This window comes from Uloborus diversus, chromosome 2 (genome assembly GCF_026930045.1).
Source record: "Uloborus diversus isolate 005 chromosome 2, Udiv.v.3.1, whole genome shotgun sequence".
Taxonomy (NCBI): domain Eukaryota; kingdom Metazoa; phylum Arthropoda; class Arachnida; order Araneae; family Uloboridae; genus Uloborus; species Uloborus diversus.
The window spans coordinates 123,994,421-124,007,788 of record NC_072732.1 but is presented as its reverse complement, the minus strand read 5'-3'; the positions used below and the strand labels follow the sequence as shown (position 1 = coordinate 124,007,788).

At 31.5% G+C, this 13,368-nt stretch overlaps 1 protein-coding gene across 1 annotated transcript in view; it reads left to right on the top strand.

Annotated features, from left to right (window-relative positions):
- Window positions 1-10,611, top strand: part of LOC129217304 (metalloendopeptidase OMA1, mitochondrial-like) — a 33,692-nt gene extending 23,081 nt beyond the window's left edge. Inside the window, exons 5-9 of the mRNA XM_054851581.1 lie at window positions 1,227-1,334; window positions 6,074-6,202; window positions 9,077-9,151; window positions 9,293-9,442; window positions 10,284-10,611. Of these exons, the coding sequence (XP_054707556.1) occupies window positions 1,227-1,334; window positions 6,074-6,202; window positions 9,077-9,151; window positions 9,293-9,442; window positions 10,284-10,436 (615 nt within the window). The 3' untranslated portion in view covers window positions 10,437-10,611. The remainder of the gene's footprint in view (window positions 1-1,226; window positions 1,335-6,073; window positions 6,203-9,076; window positions 9,152-9,292; window positions 9,443-10,283) is intronic.
- Window positions 10,612-13,368: the final 2,757 nt, after the last annotated feature.

Genomic DNA, 13,368 nt, shown 5'->3' with positions numbered 1-13,368 from the left:
GGATTGCTTTAGGGGATCTGGGATGTCATGAGTGTAGCGCCTGACACCCCAGGTTGATCACTTGAACGAGGAGTCAGGGGTAAACTCCCTGACACCTTCAAGTGACCATCAGTAGATTAAAGATTTCAATTGAGACTTGAAGATTTCAATTTCTCAAAAAAAAAAAAAAAAAAAAGCTTTCCATTTTACATTGTGCCTTACATTGAGTTTTATATCCCTCAGAAAGATGATATGCTATGTGCTTTTTGGTCTTTTTAAAGTTCTAATAAACTGAGTGATTTTTTGTAACTGTTGGCATGGAACATTTTTACGACCAGCAATAGTTTTTTGGCATAAATTACCCCTTTTTGCAATACAGTAGAAAACCAGAGGTTTGGAGTCAGAGGTTTTGTATTATATACGTTATTATTCACAAATAAGCATCTTTCATAACCAAAAGATACATTAGATTGCACTTTTGTTCTCTTCATGGTTTGCATAACAGCTTTATTTTCAAGAACAACCTGGTACTGTGACTACTAATTATCATTTTAATGCTGTGAATTAAGATGGGAAGATGAAAAACTTTCTCAATTTAATTTGCCAAAGAATATTTATGTTTGCTACACAAAACTGAGTATTTTTTAATTGTAGAACTTATTGCTTACTTCTGAAAACTTTTCACTTCTGTTGAAAATTTTTGTCTGAAGAAGAAATAAATACTTCCAATTAAGTAAAATTTAGAAGTGGTACTAAAATATAATTTGATCATTTCTTCATATTCTCCAAAAATCATTAAAAAGCATTGATTTGTTGAGTTTACCTTGAAACGGCTGAATCATAGTTACCTATAGTTAAGGCAAACCTAACCTGGCAGCGTTTGTATGGTGTGGATGTGCAACGACTTCAGAATGTTGCTAGGTTAGGTTTTCCCCAACTGTAGCTGTAGTATTCGACCCCATCATGTGGTAGAACTATGACATCATTAAATGAAATTATTAATTTTTTTGAAATGTAGAATTACGTGTTTAATTGTAAGTCATTTTTTGACTAACAACTATATAATTAAAATACACCGCCAGCTCAGTTATTCCATCAGAGTACTGCAGTTTCGTGCTTTTTAGCACTCATCAGCCCGGAATAGGAATCACATGAGCTGGAGGCACAAACTATATAATTGCTTGAGAAAACATTCGTTTTGAGAATTTGAATATTAATTTTAATATTGAATTTGAAATTCACTTTAGATTGGTTATGTCTTTGTTTTTACTGGAATGTTAAAACTATGCAGCAATGATGATCAACTTGGCACAATTCTTGCTCATGAAATTGCTCACTGCATCCAAAACCATGGGGTAAGTTTTAAATTCATGAACTAATTAAATTATATACAAAGTTGAAAAAAAAATTACACAAATTTAAAGCAACATAATGAAATTTTTATTTTTAAAAGATGCATTTATAAGCTCTGAAAACTTAACAATTTTGACGAGTAATGATAATCTTTATTTTCTTAACTGTACTTTTACTAGCATTGGTATTGCAGTCAAATGTGTGACACCATATGGTTCCTGCAGGTGCTTTGGGGATAATTCGGGGTTTACAATAGTTGTTTATGATAGACCTTATGTATCAATAGTGTCTTATTTAACTGCCTTAATACATTGGTAGTTTATTCAGTTTACAGATATATAATTCCAGACATTCAATAACAGATTGGTCGATCTTCTTGCCACTCCAAAAGATAGACCTGTTCATTTATTTTTTTAAATAGAAGACCTTTTAAAACTTGCTAGCACTTTAAAATCTTTATGATGTAATGCATATTTTATTGCCTGAAAATGACAAACAATTTCTAAGTAATAAGAACCAGCTTGCTTGTGTATGTGATGTATTAAAGATTCAAGCCAACAGTACTGTATATGACTGGCTTGAGAAATTTTCGTTGATTGGTTAAATATAGAGTTGCGTTCAAAATCTAAAAAAATAAATGACATGCTTTTTTATTGTTATCTCAACCTAGTATTAATTCTGATAAAACCTATTTTATGTTGCTGAAGATTAGCTTATTAACAATTCTTATTGTTCTCTCCATTCGTTCTCTGCGAACATTGCTGAGGAAATGCTAAATAGTACTGGAGCCATCTGTCAAAGTTGAGCACAAACTGCCACTGTCCTGAAGTATAATTAATCTTTAAATTTATATAAATACTGTCAGCCCCGCTTAATTGGGTAATGGATAAACGAATACACCAGCTATACAAATAAAATCTCCCGGAACCGAATATTTCCCCACATACACAATGTTAAAGATCCCCGCTTAATCGAATAATTTCCCTGGATAATTGAATTATAGCGACCAGCTTTTCAGCTTTCGGAATTATTTTTGCTGAGAAAACTTTTGAATAAATTAGAAATAAATTAAGTAAGAGCGCATTTTGACTTAAAAATATAAAGCAATATTTTTCGCCGTCAACGGGTGAGAAAAGCAACATTCATATTCTATCAAAACATTTCAACTATTCTATCAAATTGCTCTCGATTTTGCCAGTACAAAAGGAAAAAAATAGTGCAGTGAGTAACTAATGAATTGATAAATATTAAATGTAAAACATGGTAGACTAGGAGGGGGAAAGGAAGTCGGAAAAGTGTTCACAAAAGACATTGAGCAAGCAATCCAGTCTTGTACTGGAAAAAGGTGCCAAAACAAAAATTTCATAACTCAAGTTGTAAGTTACTTTTTATAATTTTCATACGTACTTGCAGACCCCGAAGAGTTCCTATTTTTCCTACTTTTTCGAGCTCTCTCCTTATTTTCCTACTTTTCCCTTTTTTTTCCTACTTTTTCTTTCTTTAGTATAGCACTTCTAATTGTGCATTGATTCTTATTTTTACAATGCCGCGCCAATAATTTTCTGCATGTTTTGATTTTGAAAAGTAAAAGGAACAAAAGGATCCTTAGCTTTTAATTGAATGACTATAGTAATTTCTGGAAGGAATGCTACGCCGTTTGTGTGTTTAAAAGTTAAATTTTCGTAAGTGACTTTTTTTGATGTCCGACGTTTATGATCGACTTTTCTTTTTATCGCCCTGACTTCAGTCCTACTGTATTAATGAAACTAAAAAAAAAAAATACTGGCACATTTTGATGCAATTATATATTATTTACCCATCAATTAGAAGCTTTAATTAAAGTAAACGCCGACTGTTCAAAAAATGTGGGAAAAACGAATTTCCTATTCGCCAATTTTTTGTATGATTACAAGTGAAATGGAGCTCTATTTAAACAGAAAGGCAATGTAAAACCTTAAAAGGACATAAGGAAGCAAAAAATGAAAAACTTGTATACTGTACATATTTTATTGATGTTAGTACAACATAAAAGCGACATCTAACAGAAATTCGCAAAAAACGGACCACTTCAAAAATAATCGCGGAAACCTTTTTCGTACATAAATATGATTATTGTTCATTCTAAATCGTAAACATGATTATAAAATTTCATTTTCTTTCCTTGCAAAGAGTGTATTTGCAAAAAAAAAAAGCAGCAAAACCTGGATGGGCAAAGCGTTCCCGATTTTTGGAGAATAATCGGAAATCAATTTAAATGCAATCTTTTGTTTTTATTTCTTAACATTTTTAAAAGTTGGGGGATAGAGCTACAAACTAATATGCATTTTTTTTTTTTAATGGGTATTTTCTACTCTGATACATCATCAATATCGAAGAGTTGCTCATCATTTTTATGTGCTGTGTTTCTTTCAATGTGACATTTCTGAGCATTTAAAATTTTTTTGACAGACTCTTACTCTTTTTGGGGTGCGGCAATTATGCCGATGCGGCGTATCTACTGTAAGTTATTGTACTTATTGCGCCTGATCTAAGGGAGGGAGGGAGAAAGAGCTATATGCAGGCATTTGATGCCAGGTGCTTCCCCCCCCCTCACTCTCAATTTCGTGAACAATTTCTGAATGAATATTTTTATTGTATGGTGAGGATTGAGATAAACTATTTGCCTTCCCTTTTATGCACATAGAAACATTAACTGATCTTTGTCTTTGATGAAAATGTTATGTTTACCATGCATGGATGTTTCCTTTTATTTTCATGACAAAAAATGTTGGAACAAGGAGGTAAAAATCATCAAACCATTAAAACAATATTCGTTTTTATTGCTTGATTAAAATTAGAACTGACTCATCACTTTGATTCCCCCCCCCGAACTGCCCCCCCCCCCCCCCCGGAGGTTGCTAGCGAAGGATGTATCGGATGTATACTGAATGCAAATTTTATCTGCAAACAAAAAAAAAAAAAAACGTACAAACATGTATAGCTAAGCATTAATTTTCCAAAGCCAGGGAGGGGCGAAATTGACCCCCATAAATGACGTGCCTGAAACAAAAATGTATGTTAAATGCTAAAAATACATAACATAGTACAAACCCTTAGTTGACTTATTTCGTTATTTATTTAGTTTAATTATTTTGTTATAAATTTTATGTCCCATATTTAAGAACACATTTATTTTAGTTCTGAATTTTCAGTCTTTTCCTTTTTTTTTTTTTCAAATTCAAACATCTGCCTCTGATTATGCAAGAATGCATGTCAACTGCTGATTATTTTTGACTAAAACTAATTTAATATTTGCTTTGCTTTTGTATCATAGTTTATGATAACAGGAGCTGAAAGTGATAATATTTTTAAATGATAAATGGATGCTCTTGAAGGAATGTTTTCGTTTTTGACAAAACAAATCTGAAACAAAAATGGTTTTATTGAACCAAAATAGTTTTTATTATTATTATTATTTATTTATTTATTTATTATTTTTTTTTGCGATCGCTATATTGCATTTTTCTTTCACACTTAAAAATTTTATTACTGTATTGGTTAAAGGTGTTTCTTTGTTTAGATTTTATTTTCATATTTTTGTAATTACTATCTTTGTTTCCACTAGTTTATTTTCCATGCTAATGATTGTCAGTCGTCTTGACGTGCGTGTAGTCCTATCTTTTCCTATTTTTTCCTACTTTTTTTAAGCGATTTTTTTCCTACTTTTCCTACTTTTTTAATTTTTGATTCCTTATTTCCTACTTTTTCCCCTCAAAAAACCACTTTGGGGACTGTACTTGTAATGTACATAATAATTATTAAACTATTTTGTTGCTTATTTAGCTTATTTCAAAAACATTTTATCAATAACATGAAGTTCTTCCTTTATATAGCTGTTGATTTATTGTTATTACATGTTAAGACGAATGTTGTCAATTTAAAAAGGTAAAGAAAATTTTCCCACTTAATCGAATAATATTTTTAGGACGCGTCGATATTCGATTAAGCGAGGCCAACTGTGCTTCTAAACTGTTTTATCTGCCATGTTTTTAATTCAATGTATCCAAAGGTATTCAGCCAAAAATCTGTTAAACAATAAATCAAGCCAAGCAATAAGAAGAAAAAATATTCACTGAATACTGTCCAACTATTTGTCAAATCTGTATTTTGTTTGTAGGCCAAGTTTTATAATATGGAGAATTAATCTGAATTAGAAATAATGGTAGAACTTTTTTGTGATCCATGTATGTATCAACAGATGTTTAGTGAAGAACTTTAAGTGGCAAAATAATTTATTAAAACTGTTATTTCTTACCTTAACTAAATTGCTAAAGTAAATCTGCTATTTTTTTAAATAAAGTGTGATGCATTGCAATGTATGTATTCAACATTTTTAAGCATTCTTTTACATATTTTTATACCTCAGAGCCAGACTGACGTAAGTCGAAAAATTGCAATTTTTTGTTTATTAGTGCATTGTATGCTGAACCCTATTCCGTATTGAACCATTTAAACCTAATTCTTAAAACTTCCTCACTCTGAGGTACAAATTAATGTTATATTAATCAGTTCATTAAAAAACTGACAGATAATTCTCCGTTGGTTTTTGCACTTATGTTATTTGTTTCAACCCAATGTAAAGTAATTGGAACATTTTTAAAAAGTTGGATTTCTTTTTTCACTTTCTTTACTTTAATTATGTGATTAGTGCACTAACTAGTGTTCTTTAAAAACATTACATAACATGTTTTATTTACTTTAGGCTGAGAATGTGAGTTTTGTTCATCTGCTAGATTTGCTCTCAATTATTATCATTGCTGCTATCTGGGCTGTTCTTCCTAGTGATAGCATCTCCGTTCTTACTCATTGGCTCTATCAAAAATCCATTCAAGTAATAGTCTGTTTTTGAAATTTATTTGCCCTAATTTGTTTGACTTTGTTAAAATCTTTTAATTTTGAACTTAGTTAGCAGTATTTATTTTATGCTGTTTTTTTTCGTATTTTAGAGTTTTTCATGGAACATGAGTTTAATTTAAGAGTTTCTGTTATTTCTCTTAAAAAGAAAAAAGAAAAGAAAAAATCATTCCTCATGTTTCAATCATTATGATTTTGCTCAGTATTGTTTAAATATTGAGTTTGTAGTTGTCCCTGATTCCTTCTTTTGAAACAGATGGTTGCTTTTCCTGTATTTGTAGTGTCTGACAATTCCCCCCTCTCCACTGTATAGAAAGGGATAATTTATATTTATTATAAAATCCTCTCTTTTAGTTTTTGACAATTGGTACTAATTTATATTAAAAAGTTATTGTACTCATAAAAGACAATTTAGCAGATTCATATACTTTAAATTTATGCATTTTCTTAGCTTAACTAAACTTAAATAGCCTGAGTTATGTATGTGTGCTCTTTTTTTTGTGATAAATTGAAATTATTTATGTATCTTTTTTTTTTCATGTTCCTAATGCAGGGTTCATACACTCCTTCAAAACTCCTCCAATACTTCTTCATTTAGGAAATTTTTTTGAAGGGCCCTTCAAACTCTTTCAATTTGGTTTTAACTCCTTCAAAACTCCTCTTTTTTAGTTCAAGGCTACATAATCTTCCTCTATGACAGTCATTTAAAATACTTCATATAACCCTAACAGTTAGCTATGTAGAAGCAAAACTTCAACAAAATAAGATCAGGTAGTTTTTACATCATTCTTCTGTAATAACGTTTGCAACACTTTTTCCAGGTGAAGAAAAACTGCTCATGATAAATCGGATGTGCCTGTAGTAAAAAATTAAAAGGTCATTTGGTTCGCCTGTATATTTACAAATAATGGATGATGAATTTCTTGCCAATTGGCTATGTTCATTCGCTCTCCCATTCTACGTCATGATAGTTTCGTAATTTACTCGTACATCTTATGATAATTTTGCTCCGGAAAATGTTTTAAAAATTGAAATAGAAAAAGAACAAAATCGAATTTTTGAAAAATCGCTTTGAGGTGCACACTCCATGCTACAAACTAACTTTGTGCCAAATTTCATGAAAATTGGCCGAATGATCTAGGCGCTATGCGCATCACAGAGATCCAGACATCCTGACAGAGAGATTTTGAACTTTATTATCAGTAAAGATTAGACTTTCTGATGACGATGAAGTCACAAGTTAGCGAATTTTTACTATGCTATATTAAAAAAATGTTAATGGCCTAACTGGTCTATTTGGTAAACCCACCTACATATGAATTGATTTCATGGCACCCCACACTTTTCCATATGGCACTGCACCTTAAGGTGCCACGGCACCCAGTTAGAGAACATGATAAAAGGGGGAAGGGCAGACAGGTTCATAAAATTGTGACAAGGGGGGAAGAAAAAGGGTGATAAAAAGTGACATCACAGAATTATAATAGCAGTATATATGTTTATGAAAAATATGACATGTGACAAGAGAAGGAGGAAGGTGAAGTGTGACACTTTGTAACAAAAGGGAAATGAGTCAAATATGTAGGAAAAAAGTTTGACATTTAAGGACAGTCAAAAATATACCTGCCTTGTTTCTTATGAACTTATAAAGATTGCTTATTATATTATACATGGTTCATTATGAAAGTAACGCACATGATTTTATTGAGAAGCAACGATTGATGGCAGCGCAGTATAACCGGAAGAAAATGTGGTTTGGGATCTGCTCTTTGAACACAGCTGGTCGTCAGTTTGCTCCAAGCAGTGTGAATGGAAAGACTTGCCTCTGCGTGAAGTGTGTTTTTGACTTTTGTAACACGGCTCGGAATGGGGCACTCACTTGAGCAACGATACACTATGAAGTTTTGATTGAAACACCGTAAAAATGCAACGGAAACTTTTCAGGTGCTTCAAGAGACCTTCAAGGACTATTGAATTTCGAGGTCACAGTACGGGAAATGGTACAAGGCGCTCAAGGAGGGCCGGGAGGAGGTCAGAACTGACGAGAACATGGATTGTGTGCACGCAGTTTTGCGTTCTGACAAATTACATCCAGCGAATTGCTGACACCTTACACATAGCCCCCTTTCGCAGTACATGGTGAAAAGTGAACGAGGATCGGCAAATGCGTAAGGTCTGTGCAAAGTGTTGACAGGAAACCAACTTCCTGACCCGGAGCAACACCTTGGTGGTCACCCAACCCTTTTACAGTCCGGACTTGGCTCCATGCGACTTTTTTTGTGAGAGAGCTGAAAGGAAAACATTGGGAAACCATGGCAAACATCCAAAACCATGTTACACCTTTTCTGAGAGACATTCCCGTCGAGGAGTTTCAGGGTGTCTTTAAGGAGTGCAAACACCTCACCTCAAGGGTATTGATGCAGAAGGACAGTATTTTGAAGAATTTTAAACATTGTGCAAGTATGATCAATAAATCTATTTTTTCTAGAAAATGCGCATTACTTTCATAATGAACCCTGTATAAAAGTTTGCTATATCATTTATTTGAAATAAAAATCTGCCAAGTTCATTGGATTAAAATTTAACTTCCCTGCTGTAATTTCTGTTATTTAAGCCATTTATAGGTAACTATATATTTGAAATGTAATCCAATAGCATCTAATTTTCTTCTTCAGTTTGCTTCTCATACATCATATATCAAAATTTAATTTCTTTTATTTAAATTATTTCAAATTTTTATAAATAATTGAATTTTGTAATTTGAAATACAATTCAGAAAAAATAAACAATCTCACTTATTCATTTTGAACATGCTTTCTGTTTTAAATCTTAATTTTAGTTATATTGATAGATATTTCTACAACTTCCATACAGCAGAAAAATAGAAACCGAAGCAGATAATGTTGGGCTACAACTTGCTGCTAAAGTAAGTTATCATAACAAAAGAAAACATTATTAAAAAGCTATGATTTTTTTTTTTTTGCACTTAAAAAAAAAATACACGTAAATTTTTTTTCCAGTATATTATACTTTTTTAATTTTTGAACATTTGTATTTGTTATTTTAGGCTTGCTTTGATGTGCGTGAAAGTAGTGCCTTTTGGTCCAAGATGGCAATTTTAAAGAATACTTTTGGATCAAATTCAGAGATCGAATTTTTGTCAACCCATCCAAGTCATGAAAAAAGATCAGAGTATTTAGATGGTTTAATGGAGGAAGTATGTTTCTGTATTATCATTTTCATGCCTTGATACTTTTAAATGTTTGATACCTAAAAATGTGTTACATTTAATCTTTATTTATGTATTTAAACAACTTGGAAATTAGCTTATTTTAAAAATGAGCAAATGAAATAAAATAAATCAATAAAATAATAATGGCAATACGGGCTGCAGCATATCAACCTCCCATATTTACAGAAGGGGCTGCATGAAATGGCGGTGGCAGAAGTAGTGTCAATTGACTTTGGTATGCATGCCATTTGTAGTAGTTTCAATAAAATGGCGCAATGAGCATCTAAATGTTTTGTAGAGGGTTGTATCCATTATGATGGTTCTTTGAGAACTACTCTGCGAACATTTTGCATTGGATTCCTACTTGGCCAATATGATCTTGTAGGCCATAAAATCTTCACATAATGTATATGTTCATAATCAGAAGAAAAGAAAAAAATTTGATTAAAATCCAAATTTAAGGATCTTTAACCATACATTTTTTTAAAAATTAAAAGTGCCTATAGAGTTTATTTTCCCCTACTTTAATTATAGGACCTCTTTTCAATACCTTCCCAACCAAGTTTTAAAGTATTGTGCCGTATGTCGTGGTGGATTTACCAGGTTGCAAATATTGCAATGACCTTGAAGAGGATCCTAAAAGACACATAAAGAATATTTTATGTTGTTCTGTTCATCTGCAAGGGGCCCACGGAAAGTTATTGCAATTACCTACAAACCTGTAAATCCTCCATTGGTCAAATGGGGTTGTAAGATTATTCCTATTGCTAAAATATTTTTTTTTCTGTATAATGAGATTATTTCCTAATTACAAAACAATTTTTAGGCACTGAAGATCCGGACTGAATCTGGATGTCCAAGACTCAGAGCTACAGATCCTAGAATGGATGTTGAAGGTGTTGCAAAAGCTTTGGAAGTTGCTAGGAAAGCTTATTTGAATGATAATCCTAAGCCTGTTTTTGTGTATGCTACTACATGACTTTGAAAACTGTAAAATAATAGTTTATTATTAAAAAATATATATATTTTAAAGTAATGATTTTTTACAAATATGTTGATGCTGCAATATGTTGTGATATTTAGGACAGTGAAATGTTTACTTGTGTGTAAATTGCCATTGACACATAATAAATTCGTCATTTATTTATAATGCCTTTTTTGGAGCAAATCTTTTTAGTTTGGAAATTTCTTCAAAACTTCAAATATAATAGTTTCCAAGTGGATACACACTATTGAAAGTAATAAATGGTTACTAAAATTAACTAATAAATGGAATCACTGCTGTCAGCTTCAAATTTTATTTTTAGTAAAGAACAGTGGTCTTGTTTTCAGCAATAAGAATTTGAAAGTTATTTTTATTGAATTGGGAAGAGAATATAAAGTTATGTTTCTGAATATGCTTTCAAAATTAAATAGCTTACATTTGACATGGGGGGGGGGGGGGGATTTAACCCTTGTATTAACAAATGATTCCAAAGCTGGGGGACATTTGCTCTTTAGAGGTGCGATGAATTCGTCGTGTGCGATTGGGGGGGGGGGGGGTGATGGATATTTACAGGAAAAATATTTTTAAAAGCTAGCAATTTTCAAAATGTATACATTCAAAGTTATGATACAAATGACGAGTTACAAAAATAAGTTTAAGTTCATGAGTGTCCTTGTTTGTACCTTGAGAACAGTTAAATTTGCACTCAGGGCAAGTCCTGGAGACTGGAAAAAGTTGACATTTAATCAAGTTATGAAGACTTAGCTAAGTTATAAATTCGGAATTGGAGTTTAAATCCTTTTTTTTTTTTTGAAACTGGGATAAGTTTGATATCTCTTTTCTTTTTCCATAGCTGAAGTATGACTGTGAGGCAGAATCGATTTCTTGCAGTATAATTGCTAGCCGAGTTGAAACATACTGGGACGTAGCCACAACAGTGAAAAAAAGTGAAACACCCTTCATCAGGTCTACATATTTAGTTGAAAGAGGATTTAGCTCTGTTATCCAGCTCCTTACAAAACAAAGATATAAATTAGACATTTGCTTCCAAAAGGTCCTGTGCTTAAAACTGACAAACAAGCTTTAATTGAAATCCACCAAACATAAGGTAGCCATTGAAATGATAAAAATGAACAAATGAGTTTTCAAATACTTATTTTTCCCTTCTAATTTTAACTGTCAATGTTTTCAGTTCTTTAAGGTTCCATTTTAGAAAAGAAAATAAATTAATAAAAATTATGCTCCTGTTTTAATTGCGATAATGGTATTGTTTAAGTATTTTCCTTCCAATATCAGTTCTGCTTAATTTTACTGTCTGTAAACTAGGGAGTTCTCAACCACTGGTTTGTTGAAAAATTTGACAGGTCCTTTGAGATTTCTATTTCCTGATAGCCAATAATAATAATAATAATAATTAAAATCCTTATTCAGAAAATAATGGAAATAACATTTTAGACAATATATTTCACGTTAATTGTTTTAATTATATTTTATGCATTTCTCTGATTTTTCCCAAAAGTTCATTTATTTGAATGTAATAATTGCAATAATTATTTATCTTTATGTCTAAACATTATTGGATGCACATCATTATAAAACTCCTACATGCAACAGTGCCTAATACCTTTTTTTTTTAAAGCAAAGCAACCCTTACCGGTTCGCAACATGCTTTTGAATCTTTACCAGAGTGCGGACCAAAATTAGTTGAGAAATGCTGTTCTAAACTATTTGCTATAAAATAGCTTCTAGAGTAAGTAGTTTTTTAACTTTGGTAATGTCACGCTTCTTTGTCGATGCTCTTGCCTCACTAGCAGCATTGTCATACCAAATCACATTGAATTTCAAAAGTCATTAGGATTATGTATTTTGAAAGAGTCTCCACCTTTCTTGTAAATGGTTTGATCTAAATTATGAGGTAATTTTTATTTCAGATAATTCTACATATAATCATGTTGAAAAATTTATGAATTTCTGTTTCATAAAAATGGCTTCATGCTTTTCAATAAACTGTTTATTGATGAAAGATGAAATAAAAGTCTGTACAAATTTTGACAATATAATTTACACAATATATTTATAATAGGAAAACAACAATCATTCTTTATAAAAATAAATTTGAAGTATACACGTGAAATTTAAAGTTCATGTCATAACAGATTTTAAAGGTCATATTCATTCCCTGATTTCACTAAATAATATTTGCCGCTATTTAGTGACTATTTTCAAAGATATTAAAAGCTTCTCTTGTTCATTTGCTGTATAGTTTGAATAAAAATTAGTTAAAAATGTTTCTAACTAGGCAAAAAAAAAACTAATGATTATCACATGAACATTACAATCGCACAATGAAGAAATCAACATATATCACAACACACTACTATGTATACAATTCGAAGTCTTCTGTAATTCTTTGTAGTGAATATGAAGCGCTATGTCACTCACTCACTGAACTCTTTTTGACTATAGTTGCATATGGCGATTCTTCTCCAATAGAACTCTGAAATTTAAAATAATAATAGTAATATGTAGTGAGGAAACAAAAATTAAAAACAACTTGACTATATATGGTCTACTATTCTAGGTATTCACATTAATAAAATGTATGGGCAATTCTCTAAAAAGGAGTAGTTTCTTGTCCCACATTCATAGCAACCTTGGAGAAGCTTCTAACATTTCTTTCTTTGTTATTATTTATCTGTCACCTTCTAAAGAGCAAAATAACGGTAATTTAAGTGCTAAATAATACTTATTTATGTGGAGACTTAATATTTGTACAAAATGTCTTTTCCCTCTATTGTGCTTAGTCTGAACAAACCATGTAACATTTTATGAAAGTAGTCATACTTTATATCTTGTCAGGTAAAATACTTTAAAACAGAACATCTACCAAAAACTTTTTCCCCTCAAAAAACCACTTCGGGGTCTG